This window comes from Penicillium soppii (genome assembly GCF_028829465.1).
Source record: "Penicillium soppii strain IBT 18220 chromosome Unknown utg000005l, whole genome shotgun sequence".
Lineage (NCBI taxonomy): Eukaryota > Fungi > Ascomycota > Eurotiomycetes > Eurotiales > Aspergillaceae > Penicillium > Penicillium soppii.
This window is the reverse complement of record NW_026643235.1, coordinates 4214524-4239708: the sequence shown is the minus strand read 5'-3', so window position 1 is coordinate 4239708 and position 25185 is coordinate 4214524. Positions and strand designations below refer to the sequence as shown.

General features: G+C 45.8%; 10 protein-coding genes across 10 annotated transcripts; 7 read left to right on the top strand and 3 right to left on the bottom strand.

Annotated features, from left to right (window-relative positions):
* Positions 1–311: 311 nt before the first annotated feature.
* Positions 312–1208, top strand: N7529_007077 (uncharacterized protein; the record flags this gene model as incomplete). The annotated part of the gene is made up of 2 exons (XM_057242604.1): positions 312–739; positions 803–1208. 2 exons carry the CDS (start codon positions 312–314, stop codon positions 1206–1208), a joined length of 834 nt encoding a protein of 277 aa, XP_057097963.1.
* A 1652-nt stretch (positions 1209–2860) lies between these two features.
* N7529_007076 (uncharacterized protein) lies at positions 2861–3139 on the bottom strand (the record flags this gene model as incomplete). The annotated part of the gene is made up of 1 exon (XM_057242603.1): positions 2861–3139. One exon carries the CDS (start codon positions 3137–3139, stop codon positions 2861–2863), a length of 279 nt encoding a protein of 92 aa, XP_057097962.1.
* A 2523-nt stretch (positions 3140–5662) lies between these two features.
* Positions 5663–6950, top strand: N7529_007075 (uncharacterized protein; the record flags this gene model as incomplete). The annotated part of the gene is made up of 2 exons (XM_057242602.1): positions 5663–5849; positions 6328–6950. The coding sequence occupies 2 exons, from the start codon at positions 5663–5665 to the stop codon at positions 6948–6950; spliced, it is 810 nt and encodes a 269-aa protein (XP_057097961.1).
* Positions 6951–7928: 978 nt separating this feature from the next.
* Positions 7929–8162, bottom strand: N7529_007074 (uncharacterized protein; the record flags this gene model as incomplete). Its single annotated transcript, XM_057242601.1, has 1 exon — positions 7929–8162. One exon carries the CDS (start codon positions 8160–8162, stop codon positions 7929–7931), a length of 234 nt encoding a protein of 77 aa, XP_057097960.1.
* Positions 8163–9756: 1594 nt separating this feature from the next.
* On the top strand, positions 9757–10938 carry N7529_007073 (BTB/POZ domain-containing protein; the record flags this gene model as incomplete). The annotated part of the gene is made up of 3 exons (XM_057242600.1): positions 9757–10139; positions 10189–10315; positions 10390–10938. 3 exons carry the CDS (start codon positions 9757–9759, stop codon positions 10936–10938), a joined length of 1059 nt encoding a protein of 352 aa, XP_057097959.1.
* A 950-nt stretch (positions 10939–11888) lies between these two features.
* Positions 11889–12074, top strand: N7529_007072 (uncharacterized protein; the record flags this gene model as incomplete). The annotated part of the gene is made up of 1 exon (XM_057242599.1): positions 11889–12074. The coding sequence occupies one exon, from the start codon at positions 11889–11891 to the stop codon at positions 12072–12074; it is 186 nt and encodes a 61-aa protein (XP_057097958.1).
* A 914-nt stretch (positions 12075–12988) lies between these two features.
* N7529_007071 (uncharacterized protein) lies at positions 12989–13279 on the top strand (the record flags this gene model as incomplete). The annotated part of the gene is made up of 1 exon (XM_057242598.1): positions 12989–13279. The coding sequence occupies one exon, from the start codon at positions 12989–12991 to the stop codon at positions 13277–13279; it is 291 nt and encodes a 96-aa protein (XP_057097957.1).
* Positions 13280–14276: 997 nt separating this feature from the next.
* Positions 14277–15636, bottom strand: N7529_007070 (aminotransferase class I/II-fold pyridoxal phosphate-dependent enzyme; the record flags this gene model as incomplete). The annotated part of the gene is made up of 3 exons (XM_057242597.1): positions 14277–14696; positions 14758–14900; positions 14976–15636. 3 exons carry the CDS (start codon positions 15634–15636, stop codon positions 14277–14279), a joined length of 1224 nt encoding a protein of 407 aa, XP_057097956.1.
* A 1884-nt stretch (positions 15637–17520) lies between these two features.
* N7529_007069 (NRPS-like enzyme) lies at positions 17521–20667 on the top strand (the record flags this gene model as incomplete). The annotated part of the gene is made up of 1 exon (XM_057242596.1): positions 17521–20667. One exon carries the CDS (start codon positions 17521–17523, stop codon positions 20665–20667), a length of 3147 nt encoding a protein of 1048 aa, XP_057097955.1.
* A 1802-nt stretch (positions 20668–22469) lies between these two features.
* Positions 22470–23320, top strand: N7529_007068 (uncharacterized protein; the record flags this gene model as incomplete). Its single annotated transcript, XM_057242595.1, has 3 exons — positions 22470–22484; positions 22630–22828; positions 22866–23320. The coding sequence occupies 3 exons, from the start codon at positions 22470–22472 to the stop codon at positions 23318–23320; spliced, it is 669 nt and encodes a 222-aa protein (XP_057097954.1).
* Positions 23321–25185: the final 1865 nt, after the last annotated feature.

The window sequence follows — 25185 nt, the reverse complement described above, 5'->3', positions numbered from 1 at the left end:
AACTTGCTTAGATGGATAACCTGTAAGTTAGTGACCTATATGTTTGATAACATATGAGAGGAAGAAGTCTATAAAGCCGCTTCTACACCCCGTCTGCTGAATTATCATTGCCTCCTTCGTCCTCGCCTGTCACCTCAAAGCGAAACTCCTATTGAGCCAGTCACTTTTACTTAAGATTGGTCTCGCCTAGCGGACATCCCTCCTCTTCCACGTTCAAGAAAAACAGCGTCTTTATCTTGTCACGTAATCTATTTTTACCTCAAGCTGATCCCTTTTCATCGAGTTTTCGATTGGCTTCACTATCATTGGAAATGGCCAACTCAATCACTGTGTCCGACGCTACTGCACTAGCTGCAAGAGACGCCCAAATAAATATCGGTGCTCTGAAACAGCATATCAAATTAGCCAAAAACACGCCTCAGGTGTTTGCCATTCTTCTGGTTCGACTGGATTCTCTTGAAGAAGTTCTACAACGCCTTTTACCCGCCTCTGACGCGACCCCAGCCAGGGCCACGCAGGAAGTTCAAAGCTATCTTTGTTCGAACATGTCAGACTGCGCAAGGGCATGCGATGAATTCGAAAAGGTTTTTCGGGGATTTGTTGACCAGCCAGTGGATGGAACAGCGCGTGAATTTGACCGTGTTAGCTTCGGTATTATTGGAGAGTTTCAAGTGCAGTTGCTGAGTAAACGGCTCGACCGGTGGAAAAAGCTTGTCTTTAACGCGGTGGAATTTTCCCTGTATGTTATTTTCAACCTTTGCATTCCTATTATAGCGAACTGACAATCTGGACTTTTCTCAAGACTGCGTTCCCTCTCTATGTCAGAGAACATCAACCAGGAGCAAAATACCGTACTTCGGACCATGGAGAGCGATATGTCAAACTTGATTAAGGAAATGGACTGGGACAATTACGTGCTTCGGGAGAAGTGGGAAATGCTTAATGGCATCGTTCGTGAGGTTCTCGAGCAGACTGATGAAATCGAAGACTCGCAGAATTTCCTTGATGTGCTTCGCACGGAGATCCATTGGCTACGGACCGGACAGCGAATCAGAACCCAGAACAACGGCCGGCTTTTTAGGGGCACCACTAAACCTTTTCGCGGTTCCGGTCAAACATACCAAAGGATCGAGAATGTTGAAGTGGATGGGAACGGTATAGTCGGCATTGCTAAAGGGTTCGACATAAATGCTTGGTTCAAGGACTGATCATGTTTGGGTTACGATGTGTCTAAGTGTGAATTTCTGGGTATCTATACCAAGATTCTCATGGGCTATCTGAATCAAACTCCTCATATAATGGTGCATACTATCATTCGTCAGGATATCTTACAAGATTGTCTATTTCATGGTTTATATGTACTGTTTTTTCGTTGCCACTCGAGAGTATACCAAGTGAAGCTTGCTGGAAGCTCGTCCTCTGGCTTGTTTGCTTTCCACTCGGAGTGCTGAATCAGCTTGTTGGTTTGCGGTTGGGTAGTTGAGGAGAAGCTCATTAGGGGTAATGTGGTACGTAACGGCCGCGACATTTACAAATTATCAAGCTATCAGCATACATTGATGTTACGATTTTAGCAAATGAGATGAACACCCTTGGTTGCCTTTTCTGTTTTCTCTCTCGTGATTGTGTAAAGTGCTCTGCCGTAGATCGAAGTATTTTCACGCGGAATAGAGCAAACACTAATTCAATCAAGCAACTTATGTCTACTACAGTGGGGTCCGAAATTTGCATCCCACAGACATTGACGCCACTCAATTTCTCGGCACGTTATTTGGGACGAATGCGAATGAGATCATTGGTATACAATCACGCTCTAAGAGTATATGCAGCTCATCTTTGGGGGAAAGGCATGATAGTCTCACTTACCTTGATTTTCGCCTTGTCAATATATATTGAAAGCGTGGCTGTAACGTGGGAAGTATAGAAAGCCCCAGAAGCTTGAGACATTGTTGGTACTTTAATATAAGTGCAGAGCCACGAAGGGCCTCACTGAAGCTAAATTCCAAGTCTCGATTCTGTTCTTCGCCTGCTGATAGATGAGCAATGATGTGTTCAACGCCGTGAGTTCATTGGCTACATAAGCACAGTGGGTTTCCGAGTAGTCTCGTTCACGATAGTAGGCCTCAGAAAAGGCAAGGATGCGAGACAGAGCATGGATACAGACGATAATCTGGTTGATTGATTTCAAAACAGCCTCGTTGTAGTTCGGCCTCTAGAATCATGAAGACGTCATTGTCATCGTGAACACTCGCTTACAGTACAATTGTGGAACGAGAGTTCATGCATATTTATTACAAACAAGTCCCCGTCTAGAAGTTATCACGGCTTTACCTAAGAGTGGACCTTTTCCAGTAATGTGATATACAACCTCTGAAGACTAAGGCACACTGAAAAATGGTGACGTAGAATTCGAAAACAGTTTGACCCCTAAGGATCTGATCTCCCGCCATAATCAATACATGGCTTTCTTATTCAGCTAAGTCGTAAATGCCATATGTTCATTAGTGGCCAACAAGTATCCAATTATCATAAGATATATTCTGCTTGTTTTGGGTACGGACTAAAAATCAAGTGTATGTTCATCAAGGATAAAAAGTTTTCTACTGTATCCTGGTCAAGAGGAATATCTCAATATGGTCGGAAAGCGGTTAAAAAGGTGAGGTTTGTGGAAGAAAAAGCTGGGGCTGGTAATATAAATTTGTTTATTAACTGAATTTCATGGAAGAGCAAGAGCGTGGTAGTTCGACGTAGAGTTAGTCTACTCAATTGATCATAAATGACGGCTTGATCTCAGACTAGAATATTCCCCAGAAATCTTCAACTTCAGACTGATAGTTGATGGCTTTCCGCTCTCCAGCATTCACCTCCAATAAAGATAACTCAAGGAATGGGGAGCAGTAGGACAGCGATAAATCCGAGTAAGCTCGAAGTCCATGCTATTCCAAATTTCGTATACACTACTCTGCAAGTCAGTAATCATTGTCAAGCAATTATGACGGTTGCTCATTTGCCGTTTGAAGGTTTTGTCTAACACGAGGCGAGAAATATCAATAAGTGCGGCCATCTTGAAATGTTCCTCACTATAGGCAAACAACTTGCCCTCGTCGTCTTCCAGTTGAGCTTGAGTGAAGCGCGGCATGTTGGATTTAGCGAGCAGGGTTTATTTGGGGCCGACTTCCACAGCGCGCTGGACCACTTGAACGCTTTGGTGGCATAAAGCGCTTTCTCTGTGTACAATATAACATCTCGACTTAGATTTTGGAAGCAGACACCAACATAAATATGATGTGCTGATGGGATTCCTCTAGTGACATAAAAAGTGAGTGGTGGTCTATTTTCCCAGAGAAAGTGGAGGGAGATAATTTCTTCGCCCTGGTTAGCCGGCTCGTAAACCAGAATGCTACTCACTTTTTAATTTCCAGGCTGATCAAGGCATTGATATCTCTAGGGTACCTACTACAACGCGAGGTCACTCGCCTTGGCTCGATCTGTCAGATGAAACCGAAAGTAGCTGGAGACAAATTGTTGAGGGCCCTGTTCTCAACTGCGATCGGCGCTCAAAAAATTGCTGCCCTTCAATGAATGCTTTCGATGGGAATTCCTGTAATTTGTTTCAATTCTCATACGCTAGTGCTCTTATAAAAAGCGTATTCCACGTGCTTGCGGGAGTCTTACATCACGGATATTTATCATCACATTCAAACCCCTCCTGGGCACATCGCTCTGGTAGAAAAGGATGCTGTCACACATAGGAAAGCTACTTCCTTTGGTGTTTTCGTTATCAGCATTGATATGCCTCGTCATCGTCTTTGTAGGATGCACTTCCACCTCATCTCCAAATGAATTGTATTTCTTAAGGGTAAGCCAACATCCCATAGACTCAACGGCTTATTAGCTTAGGACAGAATAACAGGTGAACTTGACCGATCTCCCAGAGCTTGGGAGCTTTCGTCTACGTCGCTCCCTCAGTATTGCCGGAGTGGATGCATCCGATGTCGCAAACACAGCCAGTAGTGAGGCGAACAGCGTTGTAAGCAGCGCTTCAACTGCCGTAATTTATGCCTCTAGTGCCGCAGAGACTGCAGTGAGTCAGGCCACTGCTAAGGTTCAATCATTATCCGACGAAATCAAGTCACATCTTCCAGGTTTCTACTCTGTGGGACTTTGGGGATATTGCCAAGGCCAGAAGGAAACAGTGTCCAACTGCTCACAGCCAAGTACCTCCTTCTCGTTCGACTTGTTGGCCATTTTTGGTTCAGTTTCCCCAGCTATTGAGGCGGTGCTACCAGACGACAATAACAAGGTCCTTGCCGGGTACCATGACGTTTCTCGATGGTCCATCTCAGCTTACATCTTGGGTATCGCTTCCACGTTTCTGGCTGTTGTCTTCGGCGTCACTGCAGTCTTTTACTCTTGGGGAAAATTATTGCTTATCATTTCTTCCTTGGTAGGTCCCTGGTAGATTGTTTCTAGACGTGATGAGCTGACCATTACTTAGTCTGCAACTATCTTTATCACCGGCGCATCCATCAGCGTTACTATAATCTACGGGCTGATTACAGGTGCTGTAAAAACTATCGGAGCGGATGTAAGCTTGGGGGTTCATTCGTTTACCGCAACCTGGCTAGCAGTAGCATTTTCCTTCGCGGCCTTTTTAACATGGCTGATCGAGATGTTTTGTTGCTGTATTTGATGTGCTAAATTTGAATATGGAATAGCACGAAGCGAGTAAAATATGGACCAAAAGCAAAGACAAACAACAGGAGATTATGCACAAGTAGTCATTCCTCAAATCTGCCAGATAAATGAGCGCTGTCTAGACCTAACTAGATACAGACCCGCTCAAAATCAGTTTCACCTATTTCTCCTCTTCAATATTTTCTTGAAGTCTATTCTGAACTACGCTAGTCAATCCTTGACTTAGCCCGTTGCTAGATCTTGAAATTCTTTGTAACAATAAACACACGACTAGTGGGTCTGTAATTAACCAGAATTAAGAATACAATTGTTACTCGATGGTGGGGCATATTGCTCAACTCAATATTCAATTATGTTGACCCTACGGAAAGGCAATTTTCACCATGGCATCTACCACATTATTTGGCGACTCAAGATCTCCTAATTTCCAGAGTTTGTTGAACGCACACAAACTCCATAAAGTCTAGCAAACAAGTTTTATCTTGAACGCAAAATCCCGATTTTAAGTAGGGCCCATGGTCAAAGTTGGGTTATCGTTTAGACCCGATGATACGGCTTAATGTTGAAGTATAGGGCTGAAGCAGAGCCCCAGGGATAAAGCCCTTAGTTCTGTGACAGATTTAGAAGAAATCATGAAAATATCAAGATACATAACGGAACCATTTACGTGTCTCAACGCCTCGTATTGCATGATTTATGCGCTCTCGGGGTCTTTAACATCCGGTGAAAAACGCATCACAGAGATACAACCTGATCGACAGGCTAAGGCCACTGTTGAATCTGCTACTGCGGACACCACCGGACGATACTGCGGAGGTAGCCAAATCACATTATGTCCCTCATTCACAATCCATATGCCATCAGCACTTATGAACCGGTGGTGCATGTTCGCTGACTTCTGACTTGACAGAGATTGTGTTAAAATAGCCCTCTTGGACCTCTATCTGTGTCTGTGGAATGCTACATGATCAAGTCTGCCGGCAAAATACGCTTGGAGGAGGAACGCCGGTTCCTACAAAACTCCAATAAATGGCTAGTGAAAGAGAACGAAAAGCTCCAGCAATGGTGCAATAACCAGGAGCTGCTGCTTTGGGATCGTCGTCAAGCCTTTGTTTCGGTACACCAGGGAGTTCTTGGAACATTGCAGAATGGTGATGGACGCTGAACTTGTATGTTTTACGTTGAACTAGATGGGCGGACAATGAACGGATAGGAAGGGATGGTTGAACGGGGTGGGTCTTGGGTGGGGCATTTCCCAGGCACACGGTCAATAAATGGGTAGTTCACTTTGAACGAACGTCATAATTCGATCATGTCTGCATCAATCTAGAGACCAGTCATGCACATACAAGGGATTTTGGTCGAATATACCGACTTTCAATTCCTAATTCTTTTTTGCTTTTCTCCCCTCGTGTGGTGACGCCGGCGAAATGCCTGTCAGGCATTCTGGTATATATACAGACTTTAAATCACCAATGCTGTCTTCACTCTCCGATTTATCTTTTCTTCACAAACCGACTTTGTTAAGTTTGGCACGTGCGGCGCCCGAAGAATGGGACACCTTGATATAATGGGTAAGTTGTATGATCTTCAATGACTAGTGTTGGCGCTGACAGCCAATCTCTTCAGACCACGATTTGGATCTGGACCTTGATTCAATCTGGAGAGAATTTCCCAATATGCCGACCCCACCACCTTGTCTCGCAGCCAACCACCACAGTCTCCGTTTAGTCCAACCTAATAGCATGCCAAAGCATGCAAGATACGGGGCCGGGAGGCCTGCCTTCATCGAATGCCTATTCTATCCTAGCTATGAGAGCAGGTGCTCCTTCAGCTGGACCGGACCGGATCCTCTATCCCCTGACACCTGCGCCGATGATATATTCCTCTACGTGTCGGCATTCTTCCTTTTTGAGCTCGTGGACTGGATAGAAATTCGGCTCAGCAAACTCAGCATAGGAAACAAAGAGGTCGTGGAAGAGTACCCGTTCTTTCTTCCACGGGTTGAATCGATGCTGGGGAATCTACCCAGAACGCGTGGTCAGATACATGATATCGTTTCGCGGGGTAACCACGTGGAAAGCGTTGGAGAAATCCGGTTTCAACTGTCTATGTGGCCACGGACTGAGAGTCCAGAGAAATCTGCTATGCGGGGTACGATCCCTCTATCTTACATCCACCCTTCCATGCAAGTATCATCGCTTGATCCACAGCTTTTTGTGCAAAATATTGTAGGAAACTGGGGGCCGTGAGCGCTATTGCGTTAGATGAGCTCTTATTGGCTTAGACAATTAATACGGCTTTTGCCACTTGCATCCAGGTAGTTCGCCTCTTGTCCAACATCAGGTTTGTAGCTGAGGTGTCCCAAGCCTCTCCAGTTACCTTTTGAAATCTATCAAGCCTGATACGCCACCATCGGGATTACCATGGCACCATTCAATTATGAGCAAAGTATTAATAGCCTTGAGCGGCGCATTTCAAGTGCTCGATTACTTGCTAAAGAAAGGCAGTTAAAGGCGCCGGTATTTTATGTCCGCTTACCTAAGGGTGACTTCTTCCTACGAATCCACTCGGTGCTAATTAGCGGAGCGATTCTCTCAATTTATGGGTTCATTAGTCCTAATCTTGCTCTGGTCAAGTGCTTTTGAAAAACAAGACATTTTGATTTTTGCCATGCCCAGCGCCACACATCACGTCCAATCCAATAGATCAACCAGGATGCTAGGATTGAGGCAACACAAGTGGCATATAAGTTAGGGAGAGAAGTCTCAGCAACCCCTCGATATAAGTCCGACCCGATAGGGGGCATTCTGCTTGATTACTGGCAGATTGTGAAGAGAAAGGAGAACGAGGCTACTTATAGAGCAGGCTGAGCATATCATTGTTTATATTTCTTTTCTGAGGCCAGCAATAAAAGTTATTATCTGCAGTTCTAGAGGTCACAAGTCGGCTCTATCTCCAACCGGCCATTTTCTTGCTGGCTCAAGCACAGCAATGTACCGACGAACGCCCGCACAACCAGTCGGTGATATCAGTTCCCTCATTTAAGTAATCCTTCGATATATTTCTTGCGCCATTGCGTGCAGTACCTTTCACCTAGCCAACAACCAGACCCGAATCTACTAATATTGGTCCTAAAAGCTGGTTCTCTGGATAACTCAGAGTACGATCGAAACATAAACGGAGGAAAATAGCAACTCCGGTATGTCGAGAAGGCGTTCGACTCTGCTTCAACTCTGCTTGGTAGCGGATTGCTCCGGGCGATCTTGCCTTTCCTTCGCCAGCTGGTACTCTAGTTCTCTATTCTTGAACTCTAGATCGCAAGCTTCTTGATGAGCTATCTTGATGCGCTCAACGAGCCATCGATTTTGCTTCTCCAATCCAGCTTTGTCCGTCGCTTGTTTGCGTAAAATGGCGTCGCAATTTCGTAGCATAACGATTGCCTCGTCCTGTTGATGTTGCATTTTTGACATTTCAGCGTATATACTTGTAAAAATTCGCTCAAGTCTTTGTGCCGGGTGTTGTGTGCCTGTGTCGATGTTAGTTTGCAACTCGCATTTTTTTCTGTTCCAGACTGACCTCGATGGATGCTGGAAAAGGGTAAAGGGCTCGGGCGATGCGACGCCAGTTGTCTTCTCTGTGGAGGCATCTCGGAAGTTTGTTTGAAAGGATTGACTGCCACAAGTTTTCGAGTCCAATGCCTCTTTAAAACATAATCCCAGAAACTGTTTATGTGATGCTGGGGTCATCACCGAAATGAGATCGTCCACTTAGTATAGCATCACAGGCTCCTAGGATCGTGAGGACGTACTCCTAGGAGCGATGGGGTTCCCAGGACATGGTGTGAGGGTCTCACGTATCCGTAAATGAGTAATCAATATTAAAGAAGGCTATAGTTGACTCTAGATACAAGACGTAGCGCGAGGAAGCAAAAGAAAGGTAGCTTCCTCGCATTCAGGGGCACCCATATACACCATGTGGGTCCCGCAGATCATTTCTCCAAACATCCTGTATACTTCATGTATATCCCTGACAGGTATACACGAAGCACACAGGTAGGACCTTTTCCTAAATTGTCAATTGTAATGACGATTCCATCGGTTTATCTGATCTACTTCCCGGTTCCCAGGAGCCTATAAGCATGTAAAAATCGAGACAAGACCCATCGCGCGTTTTATTTGAAATTCCCGCGCACGAGTACGTCCTAGGAGTGATACACATCATGAGCAGATTCACAACCGTTTCCAACTTTATATACATCTATGAGAGACTCAGAAACAATGATACCCACCCCAGGACCATATGGCTCCTAGGAGCCGAGACTATAACAGTTTCGCTAACATTTTTGAGCTTTCCGTAGGCTTGCTAAGCAATCAGAGTTAAAAGTTGGAATACTTATTGCTGGTATTCCCTCGCTCGTCCTCCGTTACTCAATCCACTTCCACCTTACGTCTAAACATGATGAAGTGCGAGCTACATGAGCATGAGAAGCGGAAGCGTATTATCCTTGAGCGGGTTGCAAAGTTTGTGTTCTAGCTTGGCTGTGAGGCTTAACGAGATACTGAAAGCTAATTTGAAATAAAATAGACTTTTTCTCAATCCAGATCACAGCGACTTGACGATTTTCTGCGGCAAGGAGGTTTTTCCTGTGCATAAAATTCTCGTTCAGCCTGTCCTGAGCCAGCTGCGCAATATACAGGTAACGCATGAAACATTCCATCCTGGATTGCCTAGCCTCTTTCCAGCTAAGCAAAGTATGATCCCTAGAAAACACCCGAAGAAAGCCCCCTCTCCAGCTTTGATCCATTTGTGGTGCGCAAAGCTTTGGAGTTCATTTACAAAGGCCAATATTCGTCCGAGTCTGTGTCAATGGACGATTATACCGATGCCCATGATTTGAACGGTTCTGGCCGCAACCCGAGGAAGCGGAAGCGCCTTCCACTACCTTTAGGCTCATCTACCGAAATACATTGGACCAATTTCCATCCATCCATATTACACTTGAGAGTGTATGCAGCAGCTGTGGAGATATCTTTCCACCGACTCAAAGATCACGCAATGAGAGCAGTGATTGCTTCTATGGGAGCGCTTTTCGACCACGATCAGTTTGCAGCATTCATTCAGGAGCTCTATGCGCAAGATACCTATCGCTCACTAAGAGCCCCTGCGATTGATGTTATCACAGCCAATCTTCAGACATTCAAAGCGAATGACTATACTCTCGTTGATGATGAGCTTCTTGCCAACGTCCCTGACTTTCGAGATCATTTGTTGGCGACACTCATGGAAATCAATTGCCGCAAGAAGTCCACTATCAGTCAGTTGAGTGCGGGTGGAGCATGTGATTGCTTCTTTGCGAGGGCGACTCCACATAAGGTTCACCCAAAAGATGCTTGTAGTGTCTTTATCAACCAAAATTTCATTCTGAGTTCAATTGAAGAGTAAGACCCGACTGCAATGCTCTTTGATGTGCTCGCTTACGCAAACTAGACAATTCCTGAATTCGAGTTACAGCGACGTAACCCTTGTTTGTGGTGAGCACGAGTTCCCTGCACACAGGGCTATTTTATGCTCTTCTTCAAAATATTTCCTTGATGTTTGCAATGGTAATCTCAAGGTAAGGGGTGGAGTGATGACAGCTTGTGAGGTTCTTGCGCATTCACTAATCTGACACGCCCTTTGTTCGTTTAGGAGGCTTCGGAGAGTTCCGGAAAGATTCAGCTGGACGATCACGACCCCCTTTTCGTGAAAAACGCATTGGAGTTTTTGTACAAAGGCAGATACACAGAAATATCCGTCGGCCTCTTACACCCAACAAAGAGCATACCTTTTTTTCATGCACGCATGTTTGCAGTGGCCGATTATCTCGATATTGAAGAATTGATGTTAATGGCCATCGATTTGACCTGCCGCACTCTCGTGGAGAACCTCGAACAGGATGTATTTGTCTCATTGGTCCGCAAGGCTTATACCCAAAGGGTCAACTCAACTGAATTGAGGTTAGTTTTAGTCGAAAACCTGTTCGAGTCTATCATCCGGTCTCCACTCTGGGACTGGGGCTGGATCGAGGACCTCTATGATGAACCGCATTTTGGCAGAGACCTGCTGTTCTTCAGTCCAGTTAGAAGAGAATTGGAGGGCATCGGAAAAATGTATCTGGGCGACGAAGCAGTCAAAAAATGCGATGAGAGGTTGGCAAGAATTAATGGGCTTGAAGCACATACAAAATGCCAGAATTAGTGAAAGAAGATTGCGTAGTTTTCACTATCATTTCATTGGCCGGTACGAATTGCACCTGACTTTAAATTATTACTTAGTACTGATCAGACAATACAAAACATGATGAAACACTGAATCTTGACCTTAACAGAATGTAATCAAAACCAGAACCAACGGGAAGTTACATAAATGATTTCACATACATACACACAGAAATGTACTCAGCCCTAAACTATGTTTTTGCTCGGCGATGGAGCCAAGTTACAGCACATTTTTCGAACTGTTGCAAATTAGTATCCCCCCAAAAAGTGACAGCCGCGGTGACCCATGTATCTATCTCTCCTTCTTGCTTTCCAGTAGTACCGAGTCCGTAGTGAAACTGATTTCGAGCGCGTCTGTAACGGTACAAGCCGAGCACCCACAATGCGCCAGAAGACCATCGAAAGTATTAAGGATACTATGGATCTCTTTGCCAGTTCCTGAGAAGACAGAAAGTTATCTCAGGTCCATGGGATATCCACTGGCGTTCCTCGATCCCTCATGCCCGCCCCTTGGGAATCATTTGTTAGTACCAAGGAACCCTCATGCTCCCGGTATTCGTGCTTGCTGAGGAGGCGAGGGATAGACTTTTTTTTATCGATTAGAATTTTCCCGGAAAGTGACCCACTGATCGCCCGGGCGACAGAAAGAGGTAGGCTGACCAATCGTCGTCCACCTTTTCAAGGTCAGGACGATGACAGGTAGCATTTTGAAGGCAATTTTTCTGCAAGAAGAGTTGGTATAAAGCTCTGTCTCAGTATGCTCCCATTACGCCCCTGTAAGGGACGTACAATGTTGCCTTACATAATCCAACATTCCAACGAGAAAGATAAGATGTGTGCCGAGGAATGTGATATTCTTAGCTATATATAACTGTGTATGATCACGACTGTGTATGATCACGCTCGTGAATCTTGTAAAACAAATAAACCATGACGATCAAGCAGGAAGCCCAAGTGGTGCTAGCGGACCCTGCTCTGCTTGAAAAAATTGACAAATTGTTCGCTTGCAATGTGGGAGAACACATCAATTTACCGCAATTGGTCGTTGTCGGAGATCAATCCACCGGAAAGAGCTCCGTCTTAGAGGGCCTGACAAAATTAAATCAGGCTGCTTGAGCTAGATGATGTTATTTGGGGTTAATAATGTAAAGGACAATTTGTTAAGCTTTAGGTAACCCAGTAGCGGCCAGGTTTGAAATCTTGGTTTCTTTATACTAACTCAAGATTGTTTCTATACCTTACCCAATTCTAAAAATAACACTAGCAAGAGGTCTTAAACTCTATCAGGAGGTCTTAAGGTCTATTTTTTTTAGGGCAATACAGTAGCTTTTGATCCAAATGATGTCTTGTATCTTTTACATAGACCAGCTTATCGTGAAGGCAGAAATTTGAGGCATTTATGCAGGGGCATTGAAAATAAGGCGTACAGTGCGGCTGTTTTAACCTTAGGGTGTTCCAGCAAGTTTCGATTGATGGTAAAAAAAGGCATGTTTTGATCTGAAGAACCAGACTTACTTTTCTTTTTCTGCTGGGAAGCTTGATCGTGCCCATCATCTTTGCCATCAACGCCCGCCGAAACCCGGGAACTTAATCAAAGACTACCACGATCACGCAAGCCCTTTGCCTATAAATACCTCAACCCGACGTCGGGTCTTCTGGCAATGCCTAAACAAATTACCGTTGCCGTTCCTATCAATGAAGGCAGTTTTTGTATCGCCCACAGAGCCTATTCTTGGCGAGGGATTCAACTATGCAGGTATGTCTCTTTACCCTCTTAAGAGCATGATTCTACATACGTGACACATGAATCAGTACTTCGAGAACTGACTCGGAAATGATCGCGGGCGACTCTGATTAGAGTAGAGACAAGCGCTAACCGCTTAGGGCTAGTATGTATACCTACCTGATTTTCTGGAAGAAAGTATTTTCCGAAACCCGGGATTCACTGGCAGAAAGCTGATCGGACCAGATCGTCAGCCGGGCTCTGACGCACTTACGTTAAAGCATGACTTGCCCTTTCCAACAAATCGATGGCCGACCACAGCTCTCCAAATTACAAAGATCTTTACCTTAGGGCAGAAGAAGGACGGAAGCAGGAAGCAGAAGGGAGACGGCAGGAAGCAGAAAGGAGGCGACAAGCAGAGGAAAGCAACCAACAGACCTCTTTCACAGAGCTCTTACAGAACTGCCATGACCTTCTCTCCCGCCAGTTGCGAGTCGAGACACCATCTCGCTCAACCACTGGAAAATACCCCTTCCCACTGGAAAATACTGCCCAACTCGATTGGAACATTGGGCCGACTGCCCAGAGCAGCTGCTAAGGGTCTACAAGTCTGTCTGCCAACATCTACAGTCGGAGCTAGGGCAGGCGCCACGCTTATTTTCGTCTCTATCAGAGTTAGAAGGACTTGGCCGTCGATTTGCCCGCAAGCCTCTCAGTAGTGAGCAAGATCTCGAGGCCTATGAGCGGTTTGGGGTGGAAGAACACGTCCATGATATAATAGCCGAATGATGCAAACTCCCAGCGGCATGTGACGAGTTCGGCCTCGGTGATGGAATTTAGTTTAGCAATCACACAAATTCTTTGAGCAAGAATGAAACCTTTGAAGCGAATACAAGCCAGCTATCAAACACGCCTCACCCGCGACCAGACCAGTTCTGCATTCATCGTGTCGACGGCAACACGACCACGGTGCTAATGACCGTCGAGTAAAAGCCGTAACGGTACATTACATTCAATAAATACCTGCTGGATATCTACATACGTCCAAGTGTGGCGGTGCAACCATGTAATGGTAATCTAACAGTTTTTTACACTGTGACAAACTGGCTGTAATCGATTTTCCTCAGAACACGTTGCATTCACCACTCGCCACCGTCCTAGATCTGCTCAACTTCAAATCTAGCACAAACGACGACTTTCTTCACGACTAAAAACATCGATGGATATGGTACAAATCCGCACCAGCATAAAACTCGCTAATTTATCCTATTCTGAACAATCGGGTGATAGTTATGAAGCTGACCAACTATTATTTTACAACGGGTTGTTGATTATGACAGTACTCACGCCTTATTTTCTTCACTTGTCATGTGAAATAATAAGAACAAGTATTGTTTTCCTAAGTCAATGTATGATCTTCATGATCTGCAAACCGTTCTATCTGACTGAGAAAGTATTTAAAATAGCTAGAGGCACTTTCCTTATGAAGGATTGCCCTGGCCTCGGACGAGGATGCTAGTTGTAAAGGAAAGGCAAAGAGCGAAGTGATTCTTAATGATGAGTTTACCAACATTTAGAAGAAAATCGGATAATGTTCAGTCAGAAAAAGGTGTGTTCTGATATATGTCCCCACCGGACACAAGACTAGCTGGTTTCCTGCGCTGGTCCGCAAGACGTTCCATCGACCAGCCCATTATCAAATCCACAATTTCGTCAATCTGAGCTGCTGTGTTGTCTGCATGCATCACCAACCGGACTCGCTCCTTTTCTCGAGGCACGATAGGGAAGAACACCGGATTCACCTGATAACCAGCGTCCTGTAATTTCTGAGCAAGGCTCGCTGCTTGTCCAAGATCCGTAATTAGTGGGATAATTGGGACAAGGTATGGACCAGTATCCCAGGTTTTCTCCGTAGGGAGGCTCAGGATCCCGCCGAACACACATTTTGCCCATTTTGAATGACAAGTGAGCTTCTCATAAAAACGGCGAATATTATTCTGCAGACGAGTGCGGCGCTAGTCATTCATTAGTGGAAATCTCCCAAGCCTATCTCCACCCATTGCCATGGAAACTCACCTCCTCGCCTTCTTTGCTGGCCAGAATTCTGTACCCTCCTTTCACGGCCGCCAGCGATGGAAATGCAGGTGCGGTAGAGAAGATCAGGCCCCTCGCGTAATTGATTAAATAAGAACGGATGGCGGGATTGGCAAGTACAGCAGCTGCCAATGGGTCAGAAAATTAAGTTTTAAATATTGAATGCATTCACAGAGTTTTTTCGACACCGACGGGCTTACCTCCTGTTGAGCCGAGTCCTTTTCCACACGTGTGCAGTCGGATGGGAAATTCCTTCTCGAGACCGTAGTGGCAAATGTAGCCTGATCCATTTTCGCCAATCACGCCATTAGAATGGGCCTCATCAATCGAGAAAACCGCATTACCATGGGGCAGGATCTCTTTCGTCAGCTTCAGCATTTCATGCACAGGTGCCATGTCGGCATCCATGCTGTAAATCGATTCGAGAGCTATGAACACCATTTGTTCTCCGTTTGCCACTGCTGGGTCTGTCTGGCATATATTCAATAGGCACTCTCGGAGGGATGCACAGCTATTATGAGAAAACATCCGACTCATTGCTCTTCCCTGACGCATCCCATCATGAATACTAGCGTGGATATACTCGTCGTAAACTACAACATCACCAGGCTGGGGAATCGTCGACCAGATGGCTACATTGGCCTCATATCCAGACGGGAAAAAGAGCGCAGATTCTGCTCGGTGAAATTGAGCCATGTGTTCCTCCAGGTCCAGAAGGTACGGGGTAGTCCCCTCAAAGATCCGCGTGGATCGACTACCAATTTCAAAATCAGGATGTTGGGCAAGTTCATCAAGAAAGGCTTGGCGCAGTGCCCCTGAGGAGGCAAGGGAAAGAGTGTCGTTGGAGCCAAAATCTACCATCTGACCAGTCCTCTGTGGATTTGCCGGCTCGATTAATCTTCCCTTCTGGTGACGATTCTCTAGAGCCGCCTGGCACTTCTTCGTCAGGGCATGTCCAGAGTGCCCCGATGTCCGATGAAAAGAGCAATGTACTGTATTTGAGGTTCCCAGGCTTTTTTGTGACACCGAACATAGGGTGGCCCGATGGAGTGATAGCACGGTCTTGAGGAGAGCGGATAAAGGGCGATTGACGGACATGTCGGCAATATGAGATGGTGTCAGAGCAGTTCGGCCTTGAATTTATTCAGGATATAATTCACATAACCAGCAGCAGATACTGTATTATTCATTTATATGTGATTCAGAAAGCCCCTATTATCCGCTTTCTCCACGAAGTTTAGTCCTAAAGGCATACAGAAATCGGTTGTCATACTGGAGCCAGCATGGAGTATGCTGCTCCATTCGGGAATATTTGATATGTCATCGGTTATCTTAAATCCTTGGAAAGTACCCTGTTAATGCCATCATGTGAATTAATCTTAGTTTGGAGAGAAGGCCCATGAGGCACACCTTCATCATATCACAGTAAGCCACGGACAGAAGATATCATGTGAAACGATCCATGATAATCATGTCGCATGGATGCTGAAGAATGCAGGTTTTCATTCGCGGAATATTGTCCCCTTCTGCAGCGGAAAGATGTGTATGCATGGTGAACTACCCAATATAGGCCCAAAGCAGACTACCGACACAGTGGAACGGGCTATGCGCACGACTTTGCCAAAGAAACCAGGACTATCAAGAGATACAATATTTTATGATGTCAGACGAGCTTGAAATGGATAAGATAAGCAAGCGATATCGTGGATGTTGTAATGCAACGTGTCCAACGGAGCAATGACATCTACGGAGGAATAGCAGGCTGCCACTCAGGATTTACAGAACCCCGATCGACCTATATCAGGTATGAATGACACCTTTTCAATCCTTTTTCTAATGGATAGGATGTAAACAAGAGCAGACTCGTACTAGATGTGTTGAACAGCCGCAGACTGACGCTCAGAGAAGCACGGTCGTGGAATTACAAAGTTGGAGTTCTCTCCCACATTAAACAGCTTAACCTCTTCAGTTTAGTCGGAGCATCAAGATAGGAAATGAAAGCAGAGAAGGGAGTGGAAATCGGTTTACGAACGATGATTATACCAACTTCAGATGCTCTTGCATATGCACATGTCCAATTCTGTGAACTCACCCCACTTGCTAGGTTTTTCAGATTGTTCATCTAGCTCCCTTAGTCTACCCGCCAATTATATGTATGTTGGAATTATATTCCCAGCGGACAAAGCGTAGCGTCTTTTACTTTGTTTGATTCACAAATGTTAAATGTCTGTTATTTCAGGTCATATGTGGATTTCCTGCGAGTTCTGACTGCCGATCCTTGTACTTGGAGGTGAATAAAAAGAAATGCACTGCGCACGAACACTACGCTCGAAGCCTAGGCGCCTGTTGCACGTCATCATAATCATCAAATTGTACCTTAAGGTTTTCTTACGAGTTGCCACGATTATTGACTGTGTCATCTTTGTGTTATACCTGTTCACAATAAGTTCTTCCAACAAATGATCAATCTTTTCCACGGAATATGCCCTTGGTGCTTTGCAAAAACAAGAAATACTGCGGGCAATATCGCTTTTTATATGATATCATCAACGTTATGCTGCTGTACAGAACTTCATATCATCATATATGCCGCGTGCTGAAGAAACCTTTAAAAAAGGCGGCATTCTGTCAGTTCTGGTTTCATTATTCAAATTCCTATTTGCACTTTCACCATGTGCTAACACCAGAATACCAGAACACCAGAACAACCAATCCTGATCCAAACTTACCGTTGCTCGAGTTACCATGGAAGATATCATTCTTACCCACGCTCAGCGTACCCCCAACGCCCTGGCCGTTCTCGACGAATCCAAGTCATTGACTTACGCTGAGCTTGTCAGTGAATCAAGCTACCTAGCGCACTCACTTCTTGAAAACAATACCAAGTCCCCCGTAGAAGAGCCTATCGGAATTTTACTCGGCCCTGGTATCGAACAAGTCGTGGCTCAGCTCGCAGTACGCTTTGCCAGTGGAACATGCGTTCCAATGGAGCCTTCGCCCTCTTTACCAGAGGAGCGTATGTTTGATATGCTTCAGGATGTCGAAGTTGAACGCTTGATCGTTGACGTCAACAATACCACCGAGATATGGCGTCAATCGCTGATTGATTCGGGATTCAAGCTGATCCCCATCTCTCTTGGTTCGGACGGACCATCGGTGGCTGTGGAAGAGCTCCTGCAGCAGGACCCCCCTCCAGACCGGAGTCACATCCTTTTTACTTCAGGCTCGACGGGCAAGCCAAAAGCAGTGCAGATCCGAGCATCGGGGATTATGCACCTGGCAACCCGGACACCTATGACTCCACTGGAACAGACTGACCGGGTTACCGAGTTCAACAATCCTGGCTTTGATCTCAGTTTGTTTGAAATATGGGCAACTCTCATCGCCGGTGCTACGATCGTGACTGTTCCCCGACATATCGCGACAGACCCGAAAGCCTTCCACCGTTTTCTGAGAGATAACCACATAACTGTTACTATTCTGATGGCCGCATTATTTGAAGTCACGGCGTTCGCATCCCCGGATACTTACCGGTCTCTCCGTCATGTGCTTACTGCTGGTGATGTAGCAAATGTGCAAGCAATGAGGAGAGTTCTAGAGAGTGACGGCCCCCCACAACATCTGTGGAATACTTACGGCCCAACGGAGTGTACTACTCTGGCCACTATGTATGAAGTAACCGCGCCAGAGACAAGAGGAGATCGAATCAGCATTGGCCGAGCTGTGGGCGACATGGAGGTCTACCTACTTGAGGAGGATCGTGCCATCTACGAGCCAGGAAAGCAGGGCGAAATCTGCATTGCAGGACCGCAGCAGTCGCTCGGATATTGGAAGCGAGAGAAAGAAAACATGACATCCTTCGTCGATTTTCCTCGAGAACATCTGATCAACCCGCGGTCCTCAAAGGGGCTGGATAAGGATCAGAGCGGCACTGTACGACTTTATCGAACAGGTGACCTAGCCGAATGGCGATCTGACTCCGGTATTCTTGACTTCATCGGCCGCAAGGATAATCAGGTCAAACACAATGGGTTTAGGATTGAGTTGGGCGAAATCGAGCGCATTATCCAGTTGGTTGATGGGATCAAAGGTGCCGCTGTCATTCAGCAGCCGCCTCTCTCTACAAAGGGCGCAGAGGCACTGGTAGCTTTTGTTGTGGTAGATGGTACATCGCCTTCCCCAAGCGAAGAGGACCTTTTTGGCTTGATGAGAGAACGGCTGTCAGCCTACATGGTCCCAAACACTCTGGAATTCGTCAGCAAGCTCCCACTCACCGCGACAGGTAAAGTGAACTACAAACAGCTGCTTCAGCAACAGCTTCAGTCACTCAAAGAAGAGACCGGCAACCAATCCCACACTGCTACAAGCAAGTTGAATCCGAAAGAATGGGGGTCAGATGAGAATGAACGTATCAAGGCAGAGATTCGGAAGATCTGGACTGAAATGTTAAACAAGCCACACATCCAAGACGAAGATGACTTCTTTGCCCTCGGCGGAACCTCACTCCAGGCCGCGGCGCTGATCGGCCACATCCAAAGAATTTTAGACTGTATTATTACGATGGAAAAGCTCAACCGGAACTCCCGACTCTCAGACCTGTGTGATGTGATTACTTCCAAAACCGAAGCCGCAGAAAGTCACAGGCGTCAGAACGCCCCCGACGACAGCAAAGTCTGGATTGGCGATATCGACCTCGTTGATGACATTGAAATGGTGCCGCAGTGGGATGCTCCAGATGAAGGAAGGGTGTTACTTACGGGGGCCACAGGCTTTGTGGGCGGACGTGTCTTGCACGATCTAATGATCCGTCCCACGGTCAAGCAGATCGCATGCTTGGTTCGTGGTCAAGAAGGAGTGTCTGCAGCGATGCGTGTGCAACGTTCTCTTGAGAAATATGACTTGTGGCCTGACTCAGTAGAGGCGCGGGAGAAGTTGATGTTTGTTGAAGGTGATTTCTCTGACCGGACCCTTGGTGTTGGGAAGGAGAAGTTCGATTGGTTTGCGAACTGGACGTCCGTTATCTTTCATCTCGGAGCAAAGATCAACTTCTGCGAATCATATCGCGAACACCGTTCATCCAACGTCCTCGGTACCTGCAATATGCTCCGGCTGGCTGCCGCTGGTCGCCGGAAGGGGTTCCACTATATGTCCACAATCGATGTATGGGGTACAACGGGGTATACGCTTGGAACGGAAGCCGTGGAAGAAGACGGGCCGCTGCTTCCCCATGTTCAGGGTGTCCGCTTTGATTTAGGCTACTCGCAAAGCCAGTGGACCGCAGAGTCTATGGTGCGACGCATGCGAGACCGCGGATTACCAATTATAATTTACAGACCTGGATTTGTGATCGGAGACCCAGATACAGGTTGTAGTAATCCATCAGACTTTATGTCACGACTTCTGGTAGGATGCATTCAGATGGGGACGTGGCCTAGCCTGGTTCAACGACTGGAATATGTGACGCTTGACTATGTGGTCAACGCGATGCTTCATATCGCTGCGGATAAAGCTAATCTCGGTCGTTCGTATTGCCTTGTTTCGCCAGATCAAGCTCATTCAGTCACGGTTGAAGATACCTGTCGAGTGCTCAACGATGCTGGGTATCCGGTGCGCCTAGTAGACTATGATGACTGGGTGGCGCAGGTTGCTGAAGAGCAAGAGCCAGATGGACCATTGGCACCGCTGATGCCAATGTTCCGGGAGCCAGTTCGGGGGCCACTCACACGCTGGACAGCCAGCCAATATACCCCGTGGTATCGAGCGGATCAAGCTGTCGAGGCTCTGCGAGGTCGACCGGATATTGCATATCGTTCACTAGATGGGAATATGGTACGGCAGTTTGTCAAGTTTTGGAATCGAAAGGGTTTCTACAACGTACCTGTCATGGATTGATCATATATGTTGAGATTACCCTAGCTGGATTTCAATTCCACAGGCATCTTCACTTTTGTTATCTTTCACTCCCATTTCAGATTTTATTTAGTTATCTCTTACTTCTGCTTTAGAATTGCTTCGATCAATGAAAGCTTTTAGTTAAAGAGCCTTTGCTACCGCGAGACATAGCAGAGATATAAGTTTGCAGCACGTATGAATATACGATCCTTTTGAGGCAGTTTGAGTCATCCCCGGGGGTTTGGGAAGTCTGGTATTCTCCACCTATCTCCTGGTCTACCTCATATACTTCAGCAGTCCCTCAGACCTAAGGTCTTCACCGCATCTTACCACAGGTATGAATGAAGCAGTGTATGATGTACCTTTGTGGTTAACAAGTGCCGCTGGTCCTGATAAACAACCAGAGATCTCCTTGGGTTGTTCACCTTTGATAAGTTGATACTTCAGACTAAAGTGTGTAGGATGGGATAATCCTCCGATGCGGAAAAGAAAACCCTCGTATTTCAAATGTTCCAGCAGGCATGTCACCTCAAGAGACCGCTTTCGGGCGAGTGACGCGGATTATCCCCCCCAGGGAATCAAAAGCTCGACAATGCTCATCGGGTGGCACAAGCAGCCTATCAGGTACGCGATCTCACCCCCAACGCACCGCCTACAGCACTATCCTCGGCAATCTTCGAGAACTGCATGTGCTTTCTACCCCCTTACAACAGGCACAGGCAACTCTTGCCCAGGCTGGTGGCGAAGTGACAGCGAGATCTCCCCACTGAAGAATCTGATCAACTGCGCTCATGACTGGCTCTTCCAAACATTCGTCATTTTTAAAATTCGACTTATCAAGAAGATGACGCAGCATATCTTCTGACCCTAGAGCGAAACTATGCCGAGAGGATCATATAATTGAATGTGAAAGTCGAATCTGGCTAAGATTGCGCAGCCGGGGCGACTATTTTATTCAATCCAATTATTGAGACGAGTAGAGCCTGTTTGACATAAATTCTCCACATTGGATAGGCTAGGAAGAGTCTGGGCTGTGACAGCAGCCAAATGCTCTAACCAATAGCACGATGCATAAACAAGGAATTCGTCAAACCCACGATCAGATGGATCAAAGTGAGTCATGCCTTCTTCCCACTTTTCCCACGAGCAATCGAGGGTATACTCGTCAGAATCATGGTTATCATCGAATAAATTGGTATTCTGGGGAAGCTCTGAAAATGCCACTTTTTCATCCGAGAACAAATTTATATTTCCAATATCAGTTAAGAGAAAGTATCTCATGCAAATATCCAACATAAATGCCTCCACGCCCTCAAAGCGTGAATCAAAGACCTTCTGATCAGGCTTTGTTAATGTCGACTCCTGCGGATGAGGAAACAATGTCCATTTTTCCATGTTGAACGCTTTTATCGACTGGTGATTGAGGCTGACTTGACGCTTCTTGACCTTACAGGGGTTAAAGTGAATAACGAAGGGACGTATCATATTCATGACCCTTTCATGGTCCACTAGTTCAGCAAGAGCGTCCAAGGTGGTGGTCTATTGAGCTACGCTAACGGTAAGTGCCCACAAGAGATATATCACTTATTTTGACTAGGTGACTGCTTTCCTACCAACCAACACAAAAATGGATGTGGACCTAAAATAAAGAACCCAATTGGCTAGGTAGATGAAACCGCACAACTCAGACTTTGTTTTTATTTATCTTTCTGTATATTCTGTCAATTTGAACCGTGTTAACCAGGCAGCTTCGGCACTCTGCTCGTACGGTACACCCCTCCTTGGCATTTACAATGATGAAAATGGCTCCTAAAATAGTAAGATCCCAGGAATAAAAGTGACTGGTGCAACACGGTCTACTGTCATTTCGAGGGTGGTCAATTAATCAATTGACTCACTTATTCGACAAGAAAATCTTTACTGGGTAAAAATTACAAGCCAAATAACCTCATTTTTCAGTAGGGTAGGATCCCCACGGGGAAGGCGAATTTCCTCAAGGATATCGTGAGTGTCCGAAACAAGACCTTCAACCAACGAATTATCCGCAATTCTTTTAAAGAGCGTGGTATATACCCTCCAAATGGCGATGCCATTATTCAAAAACTTCAAGATGCACTTCCACCGATACCAGATCTCTTCGCGCCCGATCTTCGTGCATACGGTGAATCAACACCTCCCCCGAATATATCTTCTTCCAGCGTGGAAAACACCCCTCCAAAGAGTGCCCAAGACCTCGAGAAGAATCAATACAGAGGGTCCCACACCGAAGCTCCAACGAGGCCTACAACGTGCGTTCTACCATCATAAACGTACGGCGGAAGAGCTTGCGATAATGAGCGATACAATTAGTCGAATGAGGGAGATACAGGCCCCTCGGAAGCGACAAATCACCAAAAGAGAGATTCCTAAGATCGGAGACTCTGGTATACTCAGTACAAAAGATGCCAATCGATCAATGAAGACCAGGAGAGAGAAAGAAGCTATACAAGAGATGAAGATGTTGGATAAACAGTGGACAAAATTGTACGGCCGACCGCCACCCAAGTCGCCTACTGGGGAGAGTTTTATTTTGTCAGATAGTGTGGTGGCTATGCAGCAGGGAGGGGAGTCTTTTTGGATAGATACTCAGGGTGAAAAGCAGAAATTAATGTGAATGGCTTCAGAATTGGGCTTACGGTGTGGTGCACCCCCATCCCGAAGGCGGTGGGGGGGGCACTGGAAGGCACAGATATACTCTCATTATTGTGATCGGTAACAGGCCAGTCTATCAAGTTAGTATTGAAGCCTTCGCCCAGCGGTCGCAGGTCCTGGGTTTTTTTGGAACTTGCGTCTTTGTACATTTTGTATGATCCTAACGGTAACAGCACATGGAAAAGTAGGAAGGGGTTTTGAGGAGAGAAGAAGATGGTTTGCCAGGCTGTTCAGGCACAGGTATGATACAGTTTGCCTTGTTTGCAGCGAACTTTCTGGAAGAAGGGATATTTATAATTGTGACTAAGCATTCACCTAAACCCGTTCCGTGTGTAGGTGAATGCTTAGTCATAATTAGAAGAGATTCAATACGGTATTTATAGTATAGTCCTGTCACAGACAGAATGTAAAATACTAAAATAACGAGCTAAGCTCCTAGTAGACTGGTCCCCGAAAGTGGCGCTGAGAAAGAGCGAAAGAGTGTAAATCATGTAGAAGCCGAACTTGTCAGCGACTGTACATGTATTGATAAAATAGTAAACAACTTCATCTCTCAACGTCATGACAAAAGTCTAAGTCAATTGATCACCATCAATCGACCACTCTCAAAACGACACTGGACTATGTTGCACCAGTCACTTTTGTCTCTGGGATCTTTCTATCTCAGGAGACATTTTCACTATTGAAATGCCAAAGGGAGGGGTGTACCGTACGAGCAGAATGCCGATATTGCCTAGATACAAAATACGTTACAGAGAGATAAAGTCAAAGGAATAAAACACCAACGCAGGGCTGGCTACTACTCTGATCAATAAAATGGCTGGGAAGTCAGATAATTAATCTTTGGCAGGGATATGCGGACAGCTGGTTAAGTTAATTGGAAAGTTGATTGCATGGAGCAACTAGAGAACTATAATAATTAACAGGTAATTAAGTGATGACAGGGAGAGTGGGGTGTAATTCCGATGAAATGAACAGGCTGCTCAGCCGTGTTTTGAAGTAAACATTGTTTCTATTTACTCGTTTTGCAGACCATCACAATTCTCTGATATCTTAATATGATCAAATAAACCAAATTGTGAGGTCAAACCGGTTGAATTCCTGTAAAAAATAATTGTTTGCATAAGGACTTGGTTGACCAGGTTAACTACCCCATCGAATCACCCCTCCCCTCAATCGCCCATCCAATCTGGCTAATTAACCTATTGAATTACCAGCCCCCAACATTTTTCGTCAGCAAATCTTATTTTTCCTCCAGCCATAATGAAATGTTACTCTTGGCCAAGGATAGCCATTTCCCAGTATGTATTTGTTTAATCCACGGCATGTTCGCGTTCCCACTCATCAAAGATATGTAGGCGTGACCCTCCAATGCTCGCAAACTTGTGCAGTGACCAGACAAAATATCATATATTCTTGAGGGTATAATACTGTAAAATACCTGGTACATGTTGAATTCGGGATCCCATTTGTGCTTGGGATTCCAATCATGTTTTTCGTTGCTGTAGTACCAACTCTCTCCGACCTTGTCCGTGCCATGCTTGTCGGAGGGAGCGCCATAATGCGAGAGAGAATGCGAGTGTTCTGCGAGGGGTACAGGATGGGTGGATGGATGGATGGATGATTTCATTTACCCCGACCCCTCGCAAAGCGATATGCAGGCTACAGCAACTAAATATATCCGTGTACTAGCCGTCAACCCTCGCTTCGCTCGGGTGGTTTCTCAGGAAGCTAATAAGCTCTGAAAAGGGTGAAAACGAAAAGTATATTTCGAGCAGGTATACATATTATGGTAAGCCTTTTTCTCGCGTTCTTCGTGAACGTCGT